At 39.0% G+C, this 25,993-nt stretch overlaps 1 protein-coding gene across 1 annotated transcript; it reads left to right on the forward strand.

The window, feature by feature from the left end:
• Window positions 1–5,010: 5,010 nt before the first annotated feature.
• Window positions 5,011–5,337, forward strand: LOC138902897 (uncharacterized). The gene has a single exon (XM_070190797.1). It carries the CDS (start codon window positions 5,011–5,013, stop codon window positions 5,335–5,337), a length of 327 nt encoding a protein of 108 aa, XP_070046898.1.
• Window positions 5,338–25,993: the final 20,656 nt, after the last annotated feature.

Here is a 25,993-nt window from a genome sequence, read left to right on the forward strand (position 1 = left end):
GGGGTCGTCCCGACCCTTAATATTGAGGCCCTAGAGGGTCCCAAGGACTATTTCTCACTCTTGTTTTGATATTTTTCTCTCTGATCATCCATCAAGGACTATGCATAACATAAGTGTGGAGTGTGGGAGAATTACTTTCCGAGTGTAATTATATATAAAACAAATTCTCATTTTTTTTATATAACCCATAGTTAGTAGTAGTCTAGTTTAGAGTAGTAGACTTATTAAAAAAATAAAATAAAAAATCAATTAAAGCTCGGGCTTTTTCCGATAATGGATCTCTTGGACAACTTTCTTGAGGGATTAAGGTCCGAATAAAAATACCAAAAATATTTTCTTTTGATTTTATTAGGATAGTTAGTTAGTAATTCCCTTGGTTTTTCCTTGGGTGCCGGTTCTTTTTCAAGGTTGTAGCCTGAACCGGGTATTTTGTTTTTATCTTTTTAGGAGTAGGATATAAAGAAAAGTGGGTTTCTCTAAGATACTTGTTGACATGTTTGGTGCTGGCACATTAGGCTATATGCGCTATGTCTTCCTGTTATATTTGATTTGAATGGTGATGCCAAAGTAATATAAATAGCCTATTCTGTGGCGCATGTTCTCAATTGTTTGACTTTTATATCACCTAGTGTATTATTGCTTAAAATCTGTGAATTATATGTGCTTGCTTGACTTGAGAGTTGAACTGAACCGTCTTAATTGAGTCATGTGCAATGTGTGTGTGAGGATATGTGGTGTTTTGTGATATCCTGTGTAGTCTAGAAATTGTCCCGTGTGTTAATCGAAGTGAATTCATTAAGTTGTGCTAGTCTAGGAGATACCGTATGCATTTCTTTGCTTGATCATAGATGTTATTGTCACTTACAAATAGAATTTTCCCGTTGGTAGCCCTTTGAGCCTATAGACCTTTTTTTTTGCACCCATATTATAAGCCATATCCCTATTTTATTCTTAACTTGAGCTTGTTGAACCTTTACATGAGAAGGCACTTAGGTGCTAAAAGAATAAGGTGAGAGATTGGAAATAGCTTTTGAGTGAAACCGTCGAAGGGCCCATAAGGTGCACTAAAGTTGTGAAAACTACCACCAGCCGATGAACCTTAATGTATGGAGTGTGTGTTAAAAAAAAGAAAAAAAGAGAGAAAAGAAAATTGCAAGGAAAACAATTACAAATAATGTAGAAAAAAAGCACACACACCTCCTAAACTTACTAATTCGTGCTAGTGGGGATGTAGAAATGCTTGACTGAAGGGGGGGGGGGGGGGGCTATGTTGTGTAAGATTTGTGACGAGTGAATTGGTTTAGAAGAATATGTGCTCGATTTTGAGTGTAGTGTATTAAAGTGCTTAGGAAGATTAGTCACTATTCCTGAATGTATCCTACCCGTCCCTTAGCCTATATTACCACCCATAAAGTCCTAATTGATCCTAGACTTGGCTAGCTTAGATGAGTAGAGATGTACACTATGGGCAAGCTTATGGTACGACCACGGGATGCACAAGAATTTTTTATGAGAGTGAGCGACTTTCAATCAACTGTGTGATGTCCTTAATTTATGTTCAAAGTCATATTTGAATGTGTGGACTACTTCTATGTTCACTCTCTTATTTGTTGGTGAGGGCACATGATCTCATGATGGATTGGTGATGTTGTGGACTTCTCTTGTTGGGTGAGTGCACGAGTTGAGGGTGCTTAGTGGTAGCGAGTCGGATTTTAAGGTAGGGTGGTTATAGATAGGTTGTTTGAGTTGGTTGAATTGACTGTTTATACTTGGGCACGGTTAAAACGGGAAGAATGTACATTTCGTATGTTCATTCTTGATTGCCGATATCGACCATAATCAAAGGCAGAGTGTATGATTGAAAAATTGAATTGCTCCTCTCTAGTTGATATGTAAATTGTTGGGGTGTAGTTTATAGTTCCATTGCTCGAGGGCGAGCAAGAGTCTAAGTTTGGGGTGATGATATTCGTCTTAAAGTATGTATATGTATATGCATATAGCCTCGCATTTTACTCATGTTTTGCATATTTCGGATGTGTAATGTAATAATTTATGCTAATTCGTGGTATTTTTATGTGTAGGAGTAATCCGGAGGCAATGCGGGATGAAAGTGCACGAGTTGAAGCAAAAAGGGAATAAAATAAACATTGGGATAATGTAGCGCCCAGGCTAGCATGAGGTGCTACCTGTGGAGAAACTTTCAGAAGCACAAAATCTTCCAGCGCCAGGGCTAGCGGTCCACACTACCCTAAGCGCTGAGAGACATAAAACTGTCCTATTTCGCCCGGGATAAGGTTATTTCAACCCAAGACGCCCCCAACTCGTATAAAAGCAAGTCTAACCTATTTTAGAGGGGGGCAAACCACTTTGAAGGAGAATTTACATTGGGGACATGTTGGAGCAAGCTTTTTACTAGTTTTTCTTCTCCTCTTCCTTTAATCACACAGTTCATTAGTTCTAGAATTGTGGGTGCTATATGAACATTGTTTGATCACTAATTGTAGTTTGAAGCTTGAATTATTCTTATTATTTTATCATATTAATTTATTTATTCAATCTTGTGCTTAATTATTTGATTGTTTAATCACCAATTGAATACTATCTACGAATCTATGATTGAACTCAGGAGTGAGAATTCTAGATTGCATATAAGATTGAGTAGAGTAAAATCTTGAACCTAAGTATCGGGAACAGATTTGCGGTTAGGATAGGGATATACCTAATCGCCTTGCTTGGTTACTATACAAGAATTATTAATACGTTCTTGTTAATCCTAATTCCATAGTAATATAGGCATTAGGTTAGCTTGAATAGGTGAGTAGTACTTTGGGAGAATACTACGAGTAATATTAACCATGTCAACCAATAAACCAGATAAATTAATTAGACAATTTAAGTGGAAGACTCAACGGGATTGTTATCTAACCCATAGATCTAAAAATTTTCTCCCGTTGATTTCATCTCTAATCTTGCGACTCATTTTTTGTAATCACTTGTTGCTACTCTAGATTAGTTTTAGCTAAATATTCATACTTTAGAAATTACTTGAATAGATTAATTGTCTTAGTTTAATTTAGTAAATAGTTAATCATAAGTCTTTGGGGGTACGATATTTGGACATACAATCATATATTACTTGTCGACCACGTATACTTGCTTGCACGTTTTGGAGCAACAAATGGTGCTTCAGATTTGAAGGGAGAAGAAGTTGTATGCCAAGTTATCTAAGTGTGAGTTTTGGTTGGATTCAATGGAATTCTTGGGCTAGGTGGTGTCTAGTGATGGGATCAAGGTGGATAAGAAGAAGATTAAGGTAGTTCAGAGTTAGCCTAAACCTTTTGTCGCAACTAAGATCGGGAGTTTCTTAGGTTTGGCTAGGTACTATTATCATTTTGAGGAGGGTTTCTATTCTATTGCAGCTCCACTGGCCAAGTTGACTCAGAAGGGTGATCCATTTAGTTGGTTTGACGAGTTTGAGGAGAGATTTCCAAAGTTCAAAACACCTTTGACTACAACTCTAGTTTTGGTACTAGCCTCAGAATCAGGGATGTATAGTATTTATTGTGATGCATCGTGCGCTGGCCTTGGTTGTGTGTTGATATAGGATGGTAGGGCTATGCGTCGCGCCAGTTGAAGTCCCATGAGAATAATTATCCGGTTCATGATTTGGAGTTAACAACTATTGTGTACGCGCTCAAGAGTTGGAGGTATTACTATGGCGTGTCATGTGAGGTTTACGCTGATCATTGGAGTTTCAACATTTGTTCAAGCAAAAGGATTTGAATTTGTGGCAGCAGAGGTGGTTGGAGTTGTTAAAGGATTATGATATCACCATCTTGTATCATTCGCAGAAGGCTAATATAGTAGCAGATGCCTTGAGTAGAAAGGCAGATAGTTTGTGGAGTTTGGCATTTATTCCAGATGTGGAGAGGCCTTTAGCTATGGATTTTCAGGCGTTGGCCAATGGATTGGTGAGATTGGATATTCATGAGCCTAGCAGAGTCTTTGATTTGTTATTTCACAGTCATCCTTGTTTGAGCAAATTAAGGCTCTCCAGTGCGATGGTCCCCATTTGCCTGTCCTTAAGGACATAGTACATCAAGGTGGTGCTAAGGAGGTGATTATTGGTGATGATGGTGTATTGCAACTTCAGGGTCGGATTTGTGTTCCTAATGTCGAAGGCTTGAGGGAGTTGATTCTTGATGAAAGTCATAGTTCGCGGTATTCTATTCATCCAGGTGCTACAAATATTTATCATGTTTTGAAGTAGCATTATTGGTGGAGAAAGATGAAGAAGGACATTGTTGGGCACGTTTCACGGTGTTTGATTTGTCAACAGGTCAAGTATGAGAATCAAAAACCGGGTGGTTTGCTTTAGGAAATTAATATACCAGGAGTGGTAGTGGGAGCGCATTACTATGGACTTTGTGGTAGGTTTGTCACACACTTAAAGGAAGTTTGATGCTATTTGGGTCATTGTTGATCGGTTCACCAAGTCAGCACATTTCATTCTAGTAATGACTTCCTGCACTTTAGAGAAGTTGGCTCAAATCTTCATTAGAGAGATTGCCCGCTTGCATGGTGTACCTGTCTCTATCATGTCAGACTGCGACACTCAGTTTACATCACACTTTTGGAGGGCGGTTTTGAGTAAGTTGGGCACGTGGGTAGAGCTTAGCACTGTATTTCACCCTTAAACAGACGTGCAGTCTGAGCGGACCATTTAGATCCTTGAGGATATATTGATCTCGGTGGCCAGTGGGATCCGTTTCTACCATTATTAGAATTTGCATACAATAACAACTATCAATATAGTATCTAGATGGATCCGTATGAGGCCTTATATGTGAGGCGATGTCATTCTCCGATTGGTTGGTTTGAGTTTGTGAAGGTAGGTTGTTGGGGACAGATTTGGTCCATGATGTTTTTGAGTTGGTAAAGCTGATTCAAGAGAGGCTTCGCACAACTCAATCTAGACAGAAGAGTTAAACGGACTAGAAGGTACGCGATATGGCATTTATGAAAGATGAGAAGATTCTTCTTAGAGTTTCTCCTATAAAGGAAGTGATGAGAATTTGGAAGAAGGGCAAGTTGAGCCCGAGGTTTATTGATCCATTTAAGGTGTTGGAGAGAGCTGGCAAGGTTGCTTTGCCTCCTAATCTTTTGGGAGTTCACCCGGTGTTCTATGGTTTTATGCTTCAGAAGTATCATGAACATAAGTTGCATATATTTGACTTCAGTACAATGCAGTTAGATGAGAATCTGGCTTATGAAGAAGAACTGGTGGACATTTTTGATAGACAGGTTCAGAAGCTGAGGTCTAAAGTTATTGCATAGGTCAAGGTTCAGTGGAGGGGTAAACCGATCGAGGAGTCCACTTAGGAGACTAAGTCAGGTATGTAGAGCAGATATCAACATCTTTGCAGCAGTTCAGGTACATTTCTAAACCCGTTCGAGGACGAATATTGTTTAGGTAGGGGGAGGGGGAATGTAACGACTCGGCCAGTCGTTTTGTGTATCTACACCTCGTTTCCCTATTTGATGTTCTCCTATGTGTATTTGATATTTTTTAACTTTCGAGGATGGATGGTTTGGCTTTCGTGGGGTTTAGAAGTGAATTTAAACACTTAGTTTCATTTTGAATACCTTAAGTTGGAAGAGTTGACCAAGGTTGATTTTTGTGTAGACAATCTCGGATTGGTGATTTGATGATTTCAATAGGTTCGTACGGTGATTTTGGACTTAGGTGTATGTTTGAATTTGGATTCGGAGGTTCTTAGAAAATTTTGAGCTTATTTGCCAAAAGTTGGTAATTTGAAGAATCAGAGAGTTATTGAGTTTGACCGATAGTTGAGTCTGATGATATCAGACTCCATATGTTGTTCCAAAACTTGGAATAGGTTCATTTTGTTGTATGGAACTTGTGTGAGGATGTATAGGCATAATTCAGACGTATTTTTGCGAAGTTAAAAAGTTTGGAAGTTAATAGATGCTTTTTGGTCATTGGTTCTTGACTTTGTTATTATTTGTGGTATTTTAGGTCTTTGGAACAGTTTGTGTTAGGTGTTTGGACTTGTTGGTATGATTGGAGGGGGTTCCGGGAGGCTTGGGTATGTTTCGGGATGATCCCAGATCATTTTGGAGTTAGTTTGTATTGCTGGTATTGGTGTGTCGCACCTGCGCTAGTTGCGGCACAAAAGCGAAAGAAGGCTGGGAGCTAGGAGATCACTCATGCGGAGGGTGTCTTGCAGAAGCGATAGCACACGTGTGATAGGTTTTGCACACCCGAGGCTTCGCAGAAGTGATGGTCTTGTCGGTTGGCTGCAGGGGGAGTCTTGCATATACGAGCTTTTTTCCCCGGAAGTAAGCTCGCAGATGCGAGCCTTTCGTCCATAGATGCAAAATCGTTGGGCAGACCATATAAGTGTTAATGTTTGGAATTGATTCTTATGCCTTTATTTGACATTTTTAAGTTGTATTTGATTGGATTCGAGCCGATTGGAGGTGAAATTTAAGAGAGAGGCGTTCTTGGAGTATTGATTTTGTTTGTTTAAGGTAAGTATTTTGCCTAATTTTGTTGTGAGGGAATAAACCTTACAAGGTGACATTATTTGGCTAATTAAAATATGTGAGAAGCGACATATATGTGAGGTGATGAGCGTGTATGCGGGCGCTATGTATGATTTTGACCGAATTAGATTTTAGGCTTATATTATGCCTCGTTTGGATTGCGTGCTTTCTATGATTCTTGTTTAATCATTGGTACGACCGTATGAACTTCTCGAATCATGTTAGAGATCATGTATATGCTTTGATATCCATATTGAGCATGATACTAGTTATTGTATAGCGTACCTACCTAATCTGAATTGTAATTGTACACTTCGCACATTCACATAACTTAGCATGCTATTTTTCTCCATCCATGAGTATGTGATTTGATATCTGTTATTCGTATATATGTGGTTTTGTATATGCTTTCTTTGAGATGGACCGGAGTGAGAGCACATGAGTTATCCATGCAGATGTTATGATTATGGCACGTGAGTTGTCCGTGCAGCATGTGTATCAGGATCCATCCCCTAGGATTGTCCTCTCATGTTTCTCCTTGATTATATACACGTGGGTTATGAAAACTAATCAGTATTTGGACTTTGTGTATTTTCTCTTCATGCAATCTCCTTGGATGTATACATGCCTTTTTACCGCGTATCTTCTCTATATGCTAACCTCGGAATGTATACATACCATTTATGCATATTTTCTCTATATGTTGATTTAATTGATGAAATGATTCACGGTACATATTTTTTTTTGTATGTCAAATCTATGTAACTTAATTTGTTATTCTTGCACATCTTCTCTATACGGTGAACTGTTAGCTTGATTACGATGCTTGTGCATATCTTCTCTATGTGCACCATTTGTCTTATTTGTACCTTGTGCTTAGATTCCGATACTATATATATATATATATATATATATATATATATATATATATGAATTGTACAGGTTTAATAGTGAGTAACATTGATCACTCTCTCCACTACCTCGCCGAGGTTAGTCATGATATTTACTGAGTACATGGGGTCGGTTGTACTCATACTACACTCTGCACTTAATTGTGCAAATCCTGGAGTTGGACCTAGCTGAGCACTGAGAGTGGTAGCTGTTGCTGTGGAGACTCAAGGTAGAGTTGCATCCTGATCGCAGTCCCTGGTGTCCTTCTATCCTTGCATTATTATTATTTTTCATATAGTGTATTGTATTAGCAGACTTGTATTCGTATGTTAAAGCTCATGACTCAGTGTTTACCAATTTTTGGGGATAAAATGCAAAGTAACTCTAATTCAACTACTAAGGATACAAATTAATTTTGGAATTAACTTGAGTTTATATCTCGAACCAAAATAAATTTGATTTTATATTACGAATCCTTGTTATTCTAGAAAGTAACTATGATATTTTTTAAATACCAAAAAACCAATAGAAATATAGTAAAATAATACTAAAAGGGTATAAAAGTCGATTAATAACTTAAGGATATTTTAGTCGTTCAACATTTAGGGTGAAACATTCGTGTTTTATAAAAGTATGCATGCAAGGTGCAGAAGTGTAGTATGAGTACAACCGACCCCATGTACACAGTAAGTATTTTGTCTAACCTCCTCGAAGTAGTGACTAGGCTTTTTAGTAAAAAGATGCTCACTAATAAAAATCTGTACCGAAATCTAGCAATAGAACTATACTACAGTATAACAGGATAGAGTACACGAAACGAATGTACAAAACAATGACAGAGTACTAGAAGAGATCACAATTCAATAATTTCCAATATCTCAACCAAATTTTCCTTAGAACGAAGCCAATAAACCACAATAGTCACCCCATAACTTTCATACGTGAGGAATATACTCTGATATCAAGTCAATTGCACGGAAACACCCTTCGTGCATTTATCTCATCCTTACCAAATATGCATACAACAATACCATCCGGATGGCAGAAATGCCAATAACAGTAATGACAAAGTAGGAAATACGCAAGTAGCAATAATGAGCGAGAATGTACATAAGGGCATCAGTAACAGACTAGGCGGAAAGCATAGAGGTGATGATAACAATCAGGAAAAAAGAATGTAACTTAAACTAACTAGCATGGTGGAGGCATAAATACAAATATAACGAATCAGAGTGGAACACATGATCTTTATGCGTTAACAAGTAGAAGCATGAATGACTAACACGGTAGAAGGCATGTACTAAGTGCAACCAAAATAGATACGACAAAGATATAATTATGACATCAGGAAGTAGGCATGGTATTTGCAAGTTTAGCAAGTAGAAGGCATGGGTGACATAATAACAAATAAGATAAAGAACAAGAACATGCCATTAACGACAAGTCACATAAGAACCATAAATACAACAATAATAGCTCAATGTAACGACATGAACGTATACACAAAGGAAAGATATCCCAACATATTGCATGTCCCTCGTCCTCACCTGCACAGAAACACCTATCGTGTCATGAACTCATGATAATTTAAAGCATGATAATATAAATGAAATGGCACGGCATCACCCTTCATGCTTTACGCTCACATAACATGGCACGACATCACCCTTCATGCTTTTACTCACAAATGATATGGCATGGAATCATCCTTCGTGGTTTTACTCACAAATGATATGGCACGGCATCACCCTTCGTGCTTTTATTCTCAATCGATATGGCATGACATCACCCTTCGTGCTTTTACTCTCAATAATATGGCACAGCATCACCTTTCATGCTTTTACTCTCAATAATATGGCACGGCATCACCCTTCGTGGTTTTACTCTCAATAATATGGCATGGCATCACCCTTAGTGCTTTACACTCTCCCTCACATGATAATGTATAAACAAAGGCACGACATCACCCTTCGTGCTTTACACTCTTCCTTACCAAGCATATGTATATCAATGACAAACAAGGCAGGAAGCATAAATAATGTCAAGGAGAGTGTTTAAACGAATATTCCAAATGAATCCCAATCACAATTTTCCAAGCCAACAATAGTTCAATAAACCCGCAAGAACCTTATTATTCAAGTATTCCAATAAATCTCACAAATGATACAACACAAGTATAGAATCTAGTTTCTCAAGAATATCGGCCGTAGCAATGTATTAATGATTATGCATATTGATGACCGAATTAAACACACCAGTGTATTCTCAGAATTCTATCAAATATGATCAAGTTATAATAAGCTAAGTCTTAGTTTCTAACATTTAATACTATGTTCTTAGTATCTAGGAGTAAAGTAAAGTATGAGGCAAGAAGGTCACGTGATTCTACAGGACACAATTTAGAACATAATTTACCCCCGAGCATGGTTAACCCTGGCACATGCATATATACTCGTCACCTCATATATGTATCACCCTCGCATGTAGCAAATAATGTCAAATAGCAGAAAAGAATTCCCTCAACAATGTTAGGCAAGACACTTACCTCGCTCCAAAGATCAACTCAAATCTCAACCACAACCCTTTTCCTTATAAAACAAGCCTCCGAACCAATAGAATCTAGCAATTTACCAACCAAACGATTCACATTAAGCCTTAGGAACTACCCACGATTGCAAAAGATTCAATTTAGGTCATTATTGAAAAAGTCAACTCCCAGGTCCGCTTGGTCCAAACCCAAAATTTAGACCAAAACCCAAGTACCCATTTACCCCCGAGCCTGGTTATGTAATTTATTTTGAAATCCGACCTCAATTTGATGTCTAAATCCCAATTTTATAAAAATCCCTAATTCTACCCAAACCCCCAATTTCCACCATGAAAACACTAGTTTTTAGGTTGAAAACTTATGAAATGTAATGAAAGATTGAAAGGAAATAGGTTAGAATCACTTACCAATGGATTGGGGGAGAATAGTTCTTTGAAAAATTGCCTCTAGGGTTTTCTAGTTTTGAACATTTGAAGAATAAACAAAAATCTTGTTTTTCCCTTCTTTTACCCAGTTGCAGTTATCACAATTGCGACACAAGGTTCGCAATTGCGACGAAAGCAATTTCTATCAATTCCTCGCAAATGCGAAGAGTCTCTGAGCATGCTAACTTCTCAAATGCGATGCATATGTCGCAAATGCGAGCCAAGGTCCTTCGCAAAAGCGAACTTCTGACTCGCAAATGCGAGTCTGCCTTGATATGATTCCAGTCGCAAATGCGACAATATTTCCTCAAAATGCAAACCCTTTCCCTATAGCATTTGCGAGCTTCTCTCCACAAAAGAGAAGCTGACCCAGACCTCTTCCTCTTCGCAAATAAGAGCCTGACTTCGCATTTGCGATCAAGTCCTTGCAAATGCGAGATCTGCAGACCTCATGCACCGGCTATTTTTTTTCTAAGTCTAAACCACTCTGTAGACTATCTGAAGCTCACCTGAGCCCTCAGGGCTCTAAACCAATATGCACACAAGTCTAAAAATATTATACGAACTTGCTCACGCGACCAAATCACCAAGATAACACCTAAAACTATGAATTGAGCACCAAATCAAAAGAAATTTTCAAGAAAACTTTAAAACTTCTATTTCAACAACCGGACGTCCGAATCACGTCAAACCAACTCTGTTTCTCACTAAATTTGACAGACAAGTCATAAATATAGAAATGAACCTATAGCGAGTTCCGGAACCAAAATATGTACCCGGTATCAACAATTTCAAACATCGATCAAACCTTTAGATTCATTAAGCCTTTAAACTTTCATATTTCAACAAAATGCGATAACTCGAGCTAGGGACTTCCGAATTTGATTTCGGGCATACGCCCAAGTCCCAAATCATGATACAGACCCATCAGAACCGTCAAAACACGCATCCGAGTCTATTTGCTCAAAACATTGACCAAAGTCAACTCAAATGAGTTTTAAGGCAAAGATTTTATATTTTTTTCAGTTTTTAACGTAAAAGCTTTCCGTAAAAACACCTGGAATGTGCATGCAAATCGAGGAGGGATAAAATGAGGTATTTGAGGCTTTGAAACACAAAATTAGGTTCTAAAACATAAGATGACCTATCGGTTTATCACATAATACATCATGCGGGGATACTCGTGCCCTCAAACTACCTAGAAATGTGAAAGTGATCAACACGACCAGTCGAGTCATTACAAATACCATCCCCACAACCGACCTTTCATATATGCGGTCCCAAAAGCGCACATGCGCTCCCGCTTTTGTGACCAAATTCCACATGTGTGCTCCCACTCCTGCGCTCATCCCACCGCATCTGTGGTTCCTTCCTTTCCTAAGAAACTTCGCCTCTGCGATAGCAAATCCGCAACTACAGGCTCGCATCTACGACCAACCCTCCGTAGATGCAGACACACCAGAACCAGAACCTACAACAAAAACCAACATAGCCCAAAAATAATCCGGAACCAATCTAAAACATGCCCCGGGCCCCTCGGGACCCGTCCGATCATAACCACAAGTTCCAAAAGATAATATGGACCTGCTCTATGCCTCAAATCCCACATAACAACATCAAAATCATGATTCAGATCTTAAATAAAACTTAATGAATTTTTAACTTACAAAACTCATGCCAAACCATATCAAATCAACTCGAAATGACCTCAAGTTTTCCATATAAGTTCCAAATGACATAACGAGCCTAATCCAACTATCGGAATAACCTATGAATTCTTCAAACCTTCAAATTGTCAACTTTCGCCAATTATGGCCAAAACCTTCTAGAAGTCTCCAAACTCAAATCCGGGCATATGCCCGAGTCCAAAATCACCATCCACACCTAATAGATCTATCAAAACTATGATCCAGGGTCAAATGCATAAAAGTAAAACTTGGTCAACTTTTCTAATTTAAAGTTTTCTCGTTAAGAATCATTCTTCCCAATCAATCCCGAACAATTCGAAAACCAAAAACCAACCATACACATAAGTCATAATACAATATATGAATCTACTCATGACCTCAAACCACTGAACTGAGTGCAATTGCTCAAAACAGTCGGTTGAGTCATTACAATATATATCGTGATTCTATTCTTCAGTCGAAGTAGCATATAGAGAAGATATGCATAAAGAGTTATGTTGACATTCCAGCACTAGTATATAGAGAAGATATGCGATAAAATCATGTATACACCCAAGGTGTTTTCATAAAGAGAAGATATACAAAAATAATAAACTAATAAGTTTTTCTTATACCGCATGTACGTCATCAAGAGAGAAACATGATAGGATGATCCTAGGGGATGGATCCTTATACACAAGTTGAACGGACAACTCACATGCCATAATATAATAATTGCGCCGACCGCTTACATGCTATGATAACTCAACCTGCACAGATCACTCATATGTTGTCAATCCAGTCTATCACAGAGAAAGCATATACAAGAATACATGTATACGAACAATGTATACCAAATCACATACTCATGGACTGATGAAAAATAGCATGCTAAGGTATATGCATGTGAAAAGTGTACTACTACAGCTCAGATTATGGGAATATGCTATAAAATAACGAATATCATGTTTGAACAGGAAATCAACCTACACATGATCTCTAGCATAATTCAAGAAGTTCACAAGGTCATACAAACATATGAAGAATAATAGCAAGAAGTATAGTATCCAATACAAGGTGTAACATAGCCCAAATACTACCCTAAACATGGATAAAATGCACACATTCTCATTTCCCCGCATGTACGTCACCTTTGGTACGTAGCCATTATCAACAATTCAATCATATAGTCTCTCAAACCAAAGCTAGGTAAGATACTTACCTTAAATGAGCAAAAGTCAATACTCCAAGTATGCATTCCCTTGCAAATCGACCTCGGAACGACTCAAATATAGTCCAATAACACATCACGGTATCAAACAATACTAAAGGAAATTATTCAACCAAAAAGTCAACCCGAGCCCTCTATTGGAACCTGACAAAGCTCATAAATCCCGATAACCCATTCGAATACAAGTCCAAATATACAAGTTTCACCCAAATTCGACTCCAAATCGGGGTCCAAATCTCAATTATTTACTTTCAAAATCTAGTACCAAAACCCCAAATTTCTCTTTCAAATTCATATTTTAAGTGTATAAATCCATGGGAAATTGTAATGACCCGATCGATCGATTTGAGCATTTGTACTTAGTTCGGTAGTTTGAAGTCTTGAGTAGTTCCATATGGTGTATTATGACTTGCTAGCATCGTCAATTTTTGTTTTTGAGTGATTCGGGATTGATTTAGAAGAATGATTCTCATCTTAGAAGCTTTAAGTTGTAAGAATTGACCAAGTTTGACTTTTGTATATTTGACCTCGGATCGGAGCTTTGATGGTTCTGTTAGGTTTGGATGGTAATTTTGGACTTGGGAGTATGCCCGTATTTGCATTCGGATGTTTTTGAAATGTTTTGGTGATAATTGGCAAAAGTTGGCAATTGAAGGTTTGAAAAGTTCATAGGTTTGACCGGGAATTGATTTCGAGGTAATCGGTTTCGGATTGTTGTTCTAGGATTTGTAATAGGTTTGTTATGTCATTTGGAACTTGTATGCAAAATTTGATGTCATTCCGAGTTGATTTGATATGGTTCAATACGAGTTTAGAGTTTGGAAATTTGAAATAGTTCATTAAGCTTGAATTGAGGTGTGATTCCTTGACTGTCACCAGGGTGAGTATGCGCTATACGGAGTCTTGGGAGTTTTTTTATGACTAGAGTCATGTGATTTTATGAAGTATTCAGCTGATTAAGAGTGCGAGATGGGGGCAGCTACGAAGGAAGGGGTGCCATGGGTTATCGATGATGTGTTCTAGGGTTTCGAGCTAAGTGGGAGAGTGTACCATTGACGACCGGAATACATGGTCATGTGTTATGTTAGCTCTTGAGCTAGGATATGCTTACAGATTGGCTACAACTTGTGAAAGATTTCATCGAGGTTGATTTAAAGCAAGGTGAACGACTTTCGAGGAGGTTCCAATGGAATATGAAGCGTTGCGATGGTTCGACCACGATTTGCGGTTGATGTACTTTCCAGGAATGGGGAGGGGGTGTTGTTGAGCACTGTGATTTCTCCTAGATGGGGTCATGAGTTCTAGATAGCATGGGCAGATTCAGATGTGTAAAGGAATGTTGGCATTATCTGGTATTACCTGAGAAGGGTGCGCATTTCAGAAGGCGCACTGTGTTTTGACTTGCAGATGCTTGATTGGTATACGGTAATCGCCTGGTCGATCGACTACTGATGTTCAGATTGTGCTGTGTGGCACAGAAGAAGTATGAAAGTATTTCTCATGAGATGATTGTGTATGAGGGATGTGTCAGTCATTTGAGTAGTAGAGTTGGGATCAGACATAGAAATTATTGTATTCTAGGGGTTTGAAGACTAGGAGTATTCTCGGAGGCAGATTGTTCCTTGGTTGCGGATGGTGAAGGTATGTTAAGAGCTGATAGCTGATTGTACGTGTTATGAATAGCTTATTGTGGCCTTTTTGGAGGTTATCTACCTATTTCGGGAGGATCGTGATTGATTTGGAGGCCACGAGTAGGCATAATGAGAATGTGTATTTTACATCGGGTCGGATTTGCTTACTTAGCATAACTATTGTTTAGGGTAGTGTCATAAGTTAGAGTTGATCTTATTCATGTTCTGACATGCTCTATGAGTTACTCCCCTATGCTATGGTCAGTTGTGAGACTGTTGACTATTTGCACACATGACGTATTATTGTTTGGGCCTTGTGGCAGAATTGAGCGAGATCGCTCTTGGGGTGTTGCATGGTTGACTACGCCTTGGTTATGGTTTTCTTGTTTGTGGTACATTGTGTTATCCGTTTTTTCATGGTTAAGGGCGTGCACTTCATGTGTTTGCTGTTGATATGCATATGGCAGTGGATAGTGAGCATCAGGTCTGCAGATCTCGCATTTGCAAGGACTTGATCGCAAAAGCAAGCCTCGCAAATGCGAAGTCAGGCTCTCATTTGCGAAGAGGGAGAGGGATGGCTCAGCTTCTCTTTTGCGGAGAGAAGCCTGCAAATGCTGTAGGGGAAGGGTTTGCATTTTGCGGGAATATTGTCGCATTTGCGACTGGAATCATATCAAGGCAGACTCGCATTTGCGAGTCAGAAGTTCGCTTTTGCGAAGGACCTTGGCTCGCATTTGCGAGGCTTGCATTTGCGATCAAGTCCTTGCAAATGCGAGATCTGCAGACCTGATGCACCACCTATTTTCTTTCAAAGTCTAAACCACTCCGTAGCCTATCCGAAACTCACCCGAGCCCTCAGGTCTCTAAACCAATATGCACACAAGTCTAAAAATATTATACAAACTTGCTCACGCGACCAAATCACCAAGATAACACCTAAAACTATGAATTGAGCACCAAATCAAAAGAAATTTTCAAGAAAACTTTAAAACTTCTATTTCAACAACCGGACGTCCGAATCACGTCAAACCAACTCTGTTTCTCACCAAATTTGATAGACAGGTCATAAATATAGAAATGAACCTATACCGAGTTCCGGAATCAAAATACGTTATCAACAATTTCAAACATCGATCAAACCTTTAGATTCATTAAGCCTTTAAGCTTTCAAATTTCAACAAAATGCGATAACTCGAGTTAGGGACTTCCAAAATTGATTTCGGGCATATGCCCAAGTCCCAAATCACGATACAGACCCATCGAGATCGTCAAAACACGGATCCGAGTCTATTTTCTCAAAATATTGACCAAAGTCAACTCAAATGGGTTTTAAGGCAAAGATTTCATATTTTTATCAGTTTTTAACGTAAAAGCTTTCCGTAAAAACACCCGTACTGTGAATGCAAATTGAGGAGGGATAAAATGAGGTATTTGAGGCTTCAAAATACAGAATTAGGTTCTAAAACATAAGATGACCTATCGGTTCATCACATAATACATCATGCGGGGATACTCGTGCCCTCAAACTACCTAGAAAAGTGAAAGTGATCAAAACGACTAGTCGGGTCGTTACAAATACTAGCCCCACAACCGACCTTTCACATCTGCGGTCCCAAAGGCGCACATGCGCTCCCGCACTTGCGACCAAATTCCACATGTGCGCTTCCACTCCTGCGCTCATCCCACCACATATGTGGTTCCTTCCTTCCCTAAACAAATTCGCCTCTGCGATAGCAAATCCTCATCTGCGGGCTCGCATCTGTGACCAACCCTCCGTAGATGCGGACACACAAGAACCAGAACCTGCAACAAAAACCAACATAGCCCAAAAATGATCCGGAACCAATCTGAAACACGCCTCGGGACCCGTCTGATCATATCAACAAGTTTCATAATATAATATGGACCTGCTCTATGCCTCAAATCCCACAGAACAACATCAAAATCATGAATCATATCTCAAATCAAACTTAATGAATTTTCAACTTCCAAAACTCTTGCCAAACCATATCAAATCAACTCGAAATGACCTCAAGTTTTCCACATAAGTTCCAAATGACATAACGATCCTATTCCAACTATCAAAATAACAATACGATATCATCAAAATAAACTTCCGGTAAAACCTATGAACTTTCCAAACCTTCAAATTGTCAACTTTCGCCAATTATGGCCAAAACCTTCTAGAAGTCTCCAAACTCAAATCCGGGCATATGCCCGAGTCCAAAATCACCATCAACACCTAATAGATCTATCAAAACTATGATCCAGGGTCAAATGCATAAAAGTCAAACTTGGTCAACTTTTCTAATTTAAAGCTTCCTCGTTAAGAATCATTCTTCCCAATCAATCCCGAACAATTCAAAAACCAAAAACCAACCATACACATAAGTCATAATACAATATATGAATCTACTCATGACCTCAAACCACTGAACTGAGTGCAATTGCTCAAAACAGTCGGTCGAGTCGTTACAATATATATATCGTGATTCTATTCTTCAGTCGAAGTAGCATATAGAGAAGATATGCATAAAGATTTATGTTGACATTCCAGCACTAGTATATAGAGAAGATATGCGATAAAATCATGTATACACCCAAGGTGTTTTCATAAAGAGAAGATATGCAAAAATAATAAACTAATAAGTTTTTCTTATACCGCATGTACGTCATCAAGAGAGAAACATGATAGGATGATCCTAGGGAATGGATCCTTATACATAAGCTGCATGGACAACTCACATGCCATAATATAATAATCGCGCCGACCACTTACATGCTATGATAACTCAACCTGCACAGATCACGCATATGTTGACAATCCAGTCTATTACAGAGAAAACATATACAAGAATACATGTATACAAACAATGTATACCAAATCACATACTCATGGACTAATGAAAAATAGCATGCTAAGGTATATACATGTGAAAAGTGTACTACTACAGCTCAGATTCGGGGAATACGCTATAAAATAAGGAATATCATGTTTGAACAGGAAATCAACCTACACATGATCTCTAGCATAATTTAAGAAGTTCACAAGGTCATACAAACATATGAAGCATAATAGCAAGAAGTATAGTATCCAATACAAGGTGTAACATAGCCCAAATACTACCCTAAACATGGATAAAATGCACACATGCTCATTTCCCCGCATGTAAGTCACCTTTGGTACGTAGCCATTATCAACAATTCAATCATATAGTCTCTCAAACCAAAGCTAGGCAAGATACTTACCTCAAATGAGCAAAAATAAATACTCCAAGAATGCATTCCCTTGCAAATTGACCTCAGAACGACTCAAATATAGTCCAATAACACATCACAGTATCAAACATTACTAAAGGAAATTATTCAACCAAAAAGTCAACCCGAGCCCGCTATTGGAACCCGACAAAGCTCATAAATCCCGATAACCCATTCGAATACGAGTCAAAATATACAAGTTTCACCCAAATTCGACTCCAAATCGGGGTCCAAATCTCAATTATATACTTTCAAAATCTAGTACCAAAACCCCAAATTTCTCTTTCAAATTCATATTTTAAGTGTATAAATCCATGGGAAACTGTAACGACCCGACCGATCGATTTGAGAATTTGTACTTAGTTCGGTAGTTTGAAGTCTTGAATAGTTTCATATGGTGTATTATGACTTGCTAGCATCGTCAATTTTGGTTTTTGAGTGGTTCAGGATTGATTTAGAAGAATGATTCTCATTTTAGAAGCTTTAAGTTGAAAGAATTGATCGAGTTTGAGTTTTGTATATTTGACCTCAGATCGGAGCTTTGATGGTTCTGTTAGGTTCGGATGGTAATTTTGGACTTGGGCGTATGCCCGTATTTACATTCGGATGTTTTTGAAATGTTTTGGTGATAATTGGCAAAAGTTGGCAATTAAAGGTTTGAAAAGTTTATAGGTTTGACTGGGAGTTGATTTCGAGGTAATCGGGTTCCGATTGTTGTTCCAGGAGTTGTAATAAGTTTGTTATGTCATTTGGAACTTGATGTCATTCCGAGTTGATTTGATATGGTTCGACACGAGTTTAGAGTTTGGAAATTTGAAATAGTTCATTAAGCTTGAATTGAGGTGTGATTCCTTGACTGTCACCAGGGTGAGTATGCGCTATGCGGAGTCTTTGGAGTTTATTTATGACTAGAGTCATGTGAGTTTATGAAGTATTCAGCTGATTAAGAGTGCGAGACGGGGGCAACTACGAAGGAAGGGGTGCCATGGGTTATTGACGATGTGTTCTAGGGTTTCGAGCTAAGTGGGGGAGTCTACCATTGACGACCGGAATACATGGTCATATGTTATGTTAGCTCTTGATCTAGGATATGCTTACAGATTGGCTACAACTTGTGAAAGATTTCTTCGAGGTTGATTTAAAGCAAGGTGAACAACTTTCGAGGAGGTTCCAATGGATTATGAAGTGTTGCGATGGTTCGGCCACGATTTGCGGTTTATGTACTTTCTAGGAATGGGGGGGGGTTGTTGAGCGCTGTGATTTCTCCTAGATGGGGTCATGAGTTCTAGATAGCATGGGCAGTTTCAGATGTGTAAAGGAATGCTGGCATTATCTGGTATTACCTGAGAAGGGTGCGCATTTCAGAAGGCGCACTGTGTTTTGACTTGCGGATGCTTGATTGGTATACAGTAATCGCCTGGTCGATCGACTACTGATGTTCAGATTGTGCTATGTGGCACAGAAGAAGTATGGAAGTATTTCTCGTGAGATGATTGTGTCTGAGGAATGTGTCAGTCATTTGAGTGGTAGAGTTGGGATCAGACATAGAAATTCTTATATTCTAGGGGTTTGAAGACTAGGAGTATTCTCGGAGGCAGATTGTTCCTTGATTACAGATGGTGAAGGTATGTTAAGAGTTGATAGCTGATTGTACGTGTTATGAATAGCTTATTGTGGACTTTTTGGAGGTTATCTACCTATTTCGGGAGGATCGTGATTGATTTGGAGGCCACGAGTAGGCGTAATGAGAATGTGTATTTTACATCGGGTCGGATTTGCTTACTTAGCACAACTATTGTTTAGGGTGGTGTCATCAGTTAGACCGGGAGTTGATTTCGAGGTAATCTATTTCGGATTGTTGTTCTAGGAATTGTAATAGGTTTGTTATGTCATTTGGAACTTGTATGCAAAATTTGATGTCATTCCGAGTTGATTTGGTATGGTTCGACACGAGTTTAGAGTTTGGAAATTTGAAATAGTTCATTAAGCTTGAATTGAGGTGTGATTCCTTGACTGTCCCTAGGGTGAGTATGCGCTATACGGAGTCTTGGGAGTTTTTTTATGACTAGAGTCATGTGAGTTTATGAAGTATTCAGCTGATTAAGAGTGCGAGATGGGGGCAGCTACGAAGGAAGGGGTGCCATGGGTTATCGACGATGTGTTCTAGGGTTTCGAGCTAAGTGGGAGAGTCTACCATTGACGACCGGAATACATGGTCATGTGTTATGTTAGCTCTTGAGCTAGGATATGCTTATAGATTGGCTACAACTTGTGAAAGATTTCATCGAGGTTGATTTAAAGCAAGGTGAATGACTTTCGAGGAGGTTCCAATGGAATATGAAGCGTTGCGATGGTTCGGCCACGATTTGCGGTTGATGTACTTTCCAGGAATGGGGAGGGGGTGTTGTTGAGCACTGTGATTTCTCCTAGATGGGGTCATGAGTTCTAGATAGCATGGGCAGTTTCAGATGTGTAAAGGAATGTTGGCATTATCTGGTATTACCTGAGAAGGGTGCGCATTTCAGAAGGCGCACTGTGTTTTGACTTGCAGATGCTTGATTGGTATACGGTAATCGCATGGTCGATCGACTACTGATGTTCAGATTGTGCTGTGTGGCACAGAAGAAGTATGAAAGTATTTCTCATGAGATGATTGTGTATGAGGGATGTGTCAGTCATTTGAGTAGTAGAGTTGGGATCAGACATAGAAATTATTGTATTCTAGGGGTTTGAAGACTAGGAGTATTCTCGGAGGCAGATTGTTCCTTGGTTGCGGATGGTGATGGTATGTTAAGAGCTGATAGCTGATTTTACGTGTTATGAATAGCTTATTGTGGACTTTTTGGACGTTATCTACCTATTTCGGGAGGATCGTGATTGATTTGGAGGCCACGAGTAGGCATAATGAGAATGTGTATTTTACATCGGGTCGGATTTGCTTACTTAGCATAACTATTGTTTAGGGTGGTGTCATAAGTTAGAGTTGATCTTATTCATGTTCTGACATGCTCTATGAGTTACTCCCCTATGCTACGGTCAGTTGTGAGACTGTTGACTATTTGCACACATGACGTATTATTGTTTGGGCCTTGTGGCAGAATTGAGCGAGATCGCTCTTGGGGTGTTGCATGGTTGACTGTGCCTTGGTTATGGTTTTCTTGTTTGTGGTATAGTGTGTTATCCGTTTTTTCATGGTTAAGGATGTGCACTTCATGTGTTTGCTGTTGATATGCATATGGTTGTGGATAGTGAGCACCATGGCTCGAGATATCCCATTGGGATCGGTGTTTGGATTGGGTGACGCATCGCAGCAAAGTTATGTTGGGATATGTGCCTTTGTGTTTATTTTGTGTGTTTTGGGTTCTCCTTGTTTGATCGATTGATGGCATTACATTTTGTGGTGATATTTGTTGAGCTTTCCGGATGGTTCTCTTATTTGATTCTCTTTCCATTATTGGGTATATTCAAGTTGTTGCTTGTTTGGTCCACGAATTGCATGATGTGTGGCTTAAGGTGGTGTTGGTATGGCATGTCGGTCGAGCAGCTTGTACTGGGTGAGATGAGATTATTGGACTGGAATAAGCGCTATCGTATTTGATTAAGGTATGCTGGGAAGGATAATGGCACTAGCCGACTTAGAATTTGGCTACGGTTCTTGTCGTTCGATAGAGCTCCACGACTTGTTGATCTAATGAGTGGTTTAGTGTTTCTTTCATTATTGGTAGTGTACGAAGGTTTAGAACAAGGTTTTAGTTGATATCCATTTGTTACCGGTACCAGGTTTGTTATTGAGTTGCTATTGCGGTCGGAAGTTAATGCTATGAGTATTTGAGTTATGTGGTACATTATATAATTATGTCTTGGAATATAGTTATCGATTGATACAGCTTGTTCAGATTTATACAGTGTATAGATGCAAGAATCGGGTCTTATAATGAGTTTCAGATGTTGGGGATTTGGGTTCTAAGATTTATGTACTAAGGTTGAAGTAAGGATCTTCAGATAGGTTGTGTAGTCAGGATTATATGGATTGGGGTAATGTGGGATCACCTATGGCTATGTGTATGGTGAGGTTATATGGTTATTTGATGGCTTTGGAATGACTCTTGGCACGTTCGAGGACAAACATATGTTAAAGTGGGGGAGAATTTAACGACTCAACCGGTCGTATTGAGAATTTTTACTTCGTTGGTGGTTTTAAGTTTTGATTAGATCGATATGGTGTATTATGACTTGTGTGTATCGTCGATTTTGTTTTTCGAGTGCTTCGGGATTGATTTGGAAGAATGATTCTCATTTTAGAAACATTCAATTAGAAGAGTTGACCAAGTTTTACTTTATTGTATTTGACCTCGGATCGGAGTTTTGATGGTTCCATTAGGTCCGTATAGTGATTTTGGACTTGCTCTTATGCTCTGATTTGAATTCGGATGTTTTTGAAAGGCTTTGGCGCTAATTGGCAGAAGTTGGATGTTTTTGAAAGGCTTTGGTCCGTAGTGTTATGGGAGCTAGTCTTCTTTGCATTTGCGGTATAGTGCTCACGTTCCTGATTGTTTGGGCTTTAATCCTTCGCGTCCGCATTCGGTGCTACGCGTTCGCGTAGTATTGAGCTAGGCTGGGCAGGTGGTGGTAGGTTCTTCTTAGCGTTCGCACTAGTGTGTCCGAGTTTGCAACGGTCTAGCAGTTGTGGCCATCGTTTTAGCTAGGGTAGTGTAGTGAAGCATTGTGTAATTTGTGTCAGTGTGATCTTGCGCATCGCGATCGCGTAGGGCACCACTGGGCAGTGCACATAAGTACTCTATTTCGGACCTTGAGCTCATTTTATCACTTTTTGAGTTAGAGAGCTCATATTTGGGTGATTTTGGAGGGGATTTTCACGATTTGGATTGGGGTAAGTATTTTTTACTCTGTTTTGTTTATTTTTCATGATTCGAACCTCGATTTTAGTGTTTATTGATGATTTGAATTAGAAAAATTGTTGGATTTTAGTAAAAATTTCTAAAACATAAATTGATGATTTGAAGGCTGATTTGAGGTCAGAATTGGATGATTTTGGTATGGTTGGACTTGTATTTGAATGGGTGTTTGGAATTTGTGAGTTTTGTCGGGTTCTAGGGTACGGGCCTGGGGTTGATGGATTGACTTTTTGCTTCTTGTTCAAGATCAAAGCTTTATTATTCAGTATCATTTCCTATGACTTTTATTTATGATATTAAGTTATTTTGGCTAGATTTGAGCCATACAGAGGTTGATTCAAGCATGAAGGGCTTATTAGTGAGTTGATTTAGTTTATTTTAGGTAAGTATCTTTCCTAACTTTGTGTGGGGGAAATTACCCCGTAGGATTTGGTCTAATTGCATTATTTGAATTATGTGAAAGACGTGTACACGAGGTGACGAGTGTGTACCCGGGCTTATATGTGGAAATTGACCGAATTAGACTCTTAGGTTATTAATATTCTTTTAATTGAAGTTGTTGTTATATAGGAATATCTTTCATTGTCGAGTTATTTCCCGTTTAATTTTGTTGTTACTGAAATTCTTGTATACATTTTTGTTGAGCCGTGGGCTATGCTTTATTGTGATATTGGTATTGTTATTTTGGCAATATTGTGGCATATGTGGACATGTTATGGGGATTGATTGTTGTTGTGCGGAGCATAAACACTATTGTTGATTGTGCTAAGTGATACGGATGGCTATTGTGTTATTGTCTGGGCGGAGCGATACAGGTGGCTATTGATATATTGTCTGGGCGGAGTGATATAGGTGGCTATTATGTTATTGTCTTGGCGGAGTAACACGGGTAGCTATTGTGTTCTTGTCGGTACGAAGCGATACATGTGGCTATTGATATATTGTCTGGGCGGAGCGATACGAGTGGCTATTATGATAATGTCAACGTGGTGAGACAAGGATGGCTATATTGGGATGTTATGTGACAGCTTGGGGGCGTGTTATTGATGAAAGAGGAGTATTCTGGTTTTTCTTTTGATTTCCTTGTCTGTGTCATGCATATTACGTGATTTGTCGTGCTCTTCACAATGTGCCGCGTCTCTAATATTACTTGATGATTTGAGCTATGATAGTGTACTTGCACATGCATACACCGTAATATGTCATTTATACCAGTCCAGGAGTATGAAACTTGATGTTCATTGATCATGTACATGTATTCTTGTATATCTGCTTTCTCTGCGATGTGGTTTGGACTGGTAGCCCGTGACCATGCTGGATGGATTGTGATATTGAGCATGTGACCACGACAGTCGGATTATGATATTGAGCCCATGACCATACCAAGTGGATTGTTTATTGGCACGTGAGTTGTCCGTACAATACGTGAGTTGTCCGTGCAATACGTGAGTTGTCCGTGCTAGTGTAACTTATATGGGGGCACGAGGTGCCATGTGTATATGATTCGTGATTTGTGACTTGAAATTTGTGATTATGAGGTATGGTGCCTCAAGGTGACTCTTGTTGTAAATTCGGCTTCAGAACGATTTGATGATTACAAATGTCATTGCTTTCCCTTAATTGCTTTCACTTGTATTTTATCTATGCTTTGATTATTTTGTTGTTTTATCACATGATTACTCTTTGTTGCCATTTACTTATTTTTCTTTCCGTTGTTAGCTTTATATTGATATATTGTACATGTTACTTGATTGGTGAGTGTCTTGACCTGAACCTCGTCACTACTCTACCAAGGTTAGTCTTGATACTTACTGGGTACCGACCATGGTTTACTCATACTATACTTCTACACATGTTTGTGTAGATCCAGGTATTGGAGCTAGAAGATTCAGGCAGTGAGAGCTTCTTGATCGTGAGGGTTCAAGGTAGAGCTGCTTGATTGTCACATTCTCTTGGAGTCCTTTCCTCATAGTATTACTGTCAATTTTCTATCCGAACAATATTGTATTTTAAGATATATTTATGTATACAGTAGAGTTCATGCCTCTGTACTGCCTAGTCATGGGGATTTGTTGTGACTATCGTCGTGTTGGCATGTATCACCTTTAAATTTCTCAATTTCATTAAATTTTGCATCATAGTATCATGTTTAATTTGTTTAACTATTGTAAGTGATCGACTTACCTAGTTTTAGACACTAGGTTCTATCACGATCCTTAAGGTGGGATTTTGGGTCGTGACAAGTTGGTATTAGGGCCCTAGGTTTATAGGTTCTAAGAGCCACGAGCAAGTTTAGTAGAGTCTTGCGGATCGGTACAATGACGTATGTACTTATCTTTGAGAGGCTACGGAACTATTAGAAAATTCCACTTCTTACATTCCTTATTGTGTGACATTGATTTTTCTTGAAGCGTATATTTTATATTCCCTTATATCCACTCGTATATGATGTTGCGCACTCGGTATCAGCAATGCACTGACGGTTTGTGATGCTGCAGAGGTGCTGCGAGGGCTATGGATGCCCGATTATTGTCTCGATGTGTGGTCAAGACTGAGGATGCAGATGCGTTGGTAGACCTTTCAGTTGTTCATGAATGAGATGCAACAGGCTTTTGTATCTAGTTGGTGAGTACTGACTCGGGAGGATTTAATTGATTGCCTAGTTATTGTTCATGGTATGGTCATAGGGGATATTGATTTGAGGCTAGACGATGGGGTTTGGGTGTTGTGTGTTTTGTATGAGGGTTTTATTCTATGGAATGCATATACCATCATTTCACGGCATTTGGGAAAGTTGACTTGACTGTCACTAGGGTGAGTATGCGCTTGGCGTAGTTTTTGGAGTGTTTTATTATT

The sequence above is a fragment of the Nicotiana tomentosiformis genome, chromosome 12 (assembly GCF_000390325.3).
Source record: "Nicotiana tomentosiformis chromosome 12, ASM39032v3, whole genome shotgun sequence".
Taxonomy (NCBI): domain Eukaryota; kingdom Viridiplantae; phylum Streptophyta; class Magnoliopsida; order Solanales; family Solanaceae; genus Nicotiana; species Nicotiana tomentosiformis.

Excerpts from the sequence above, each read along its gene's own strand:
- LOC138902897 (XM_070190797.1), top strand. The coding sequence starts at position 5,011 with ATGGCATTTATGAAAGATGAGAAGATTCTTCTTAGAGTTTCTCCTATA.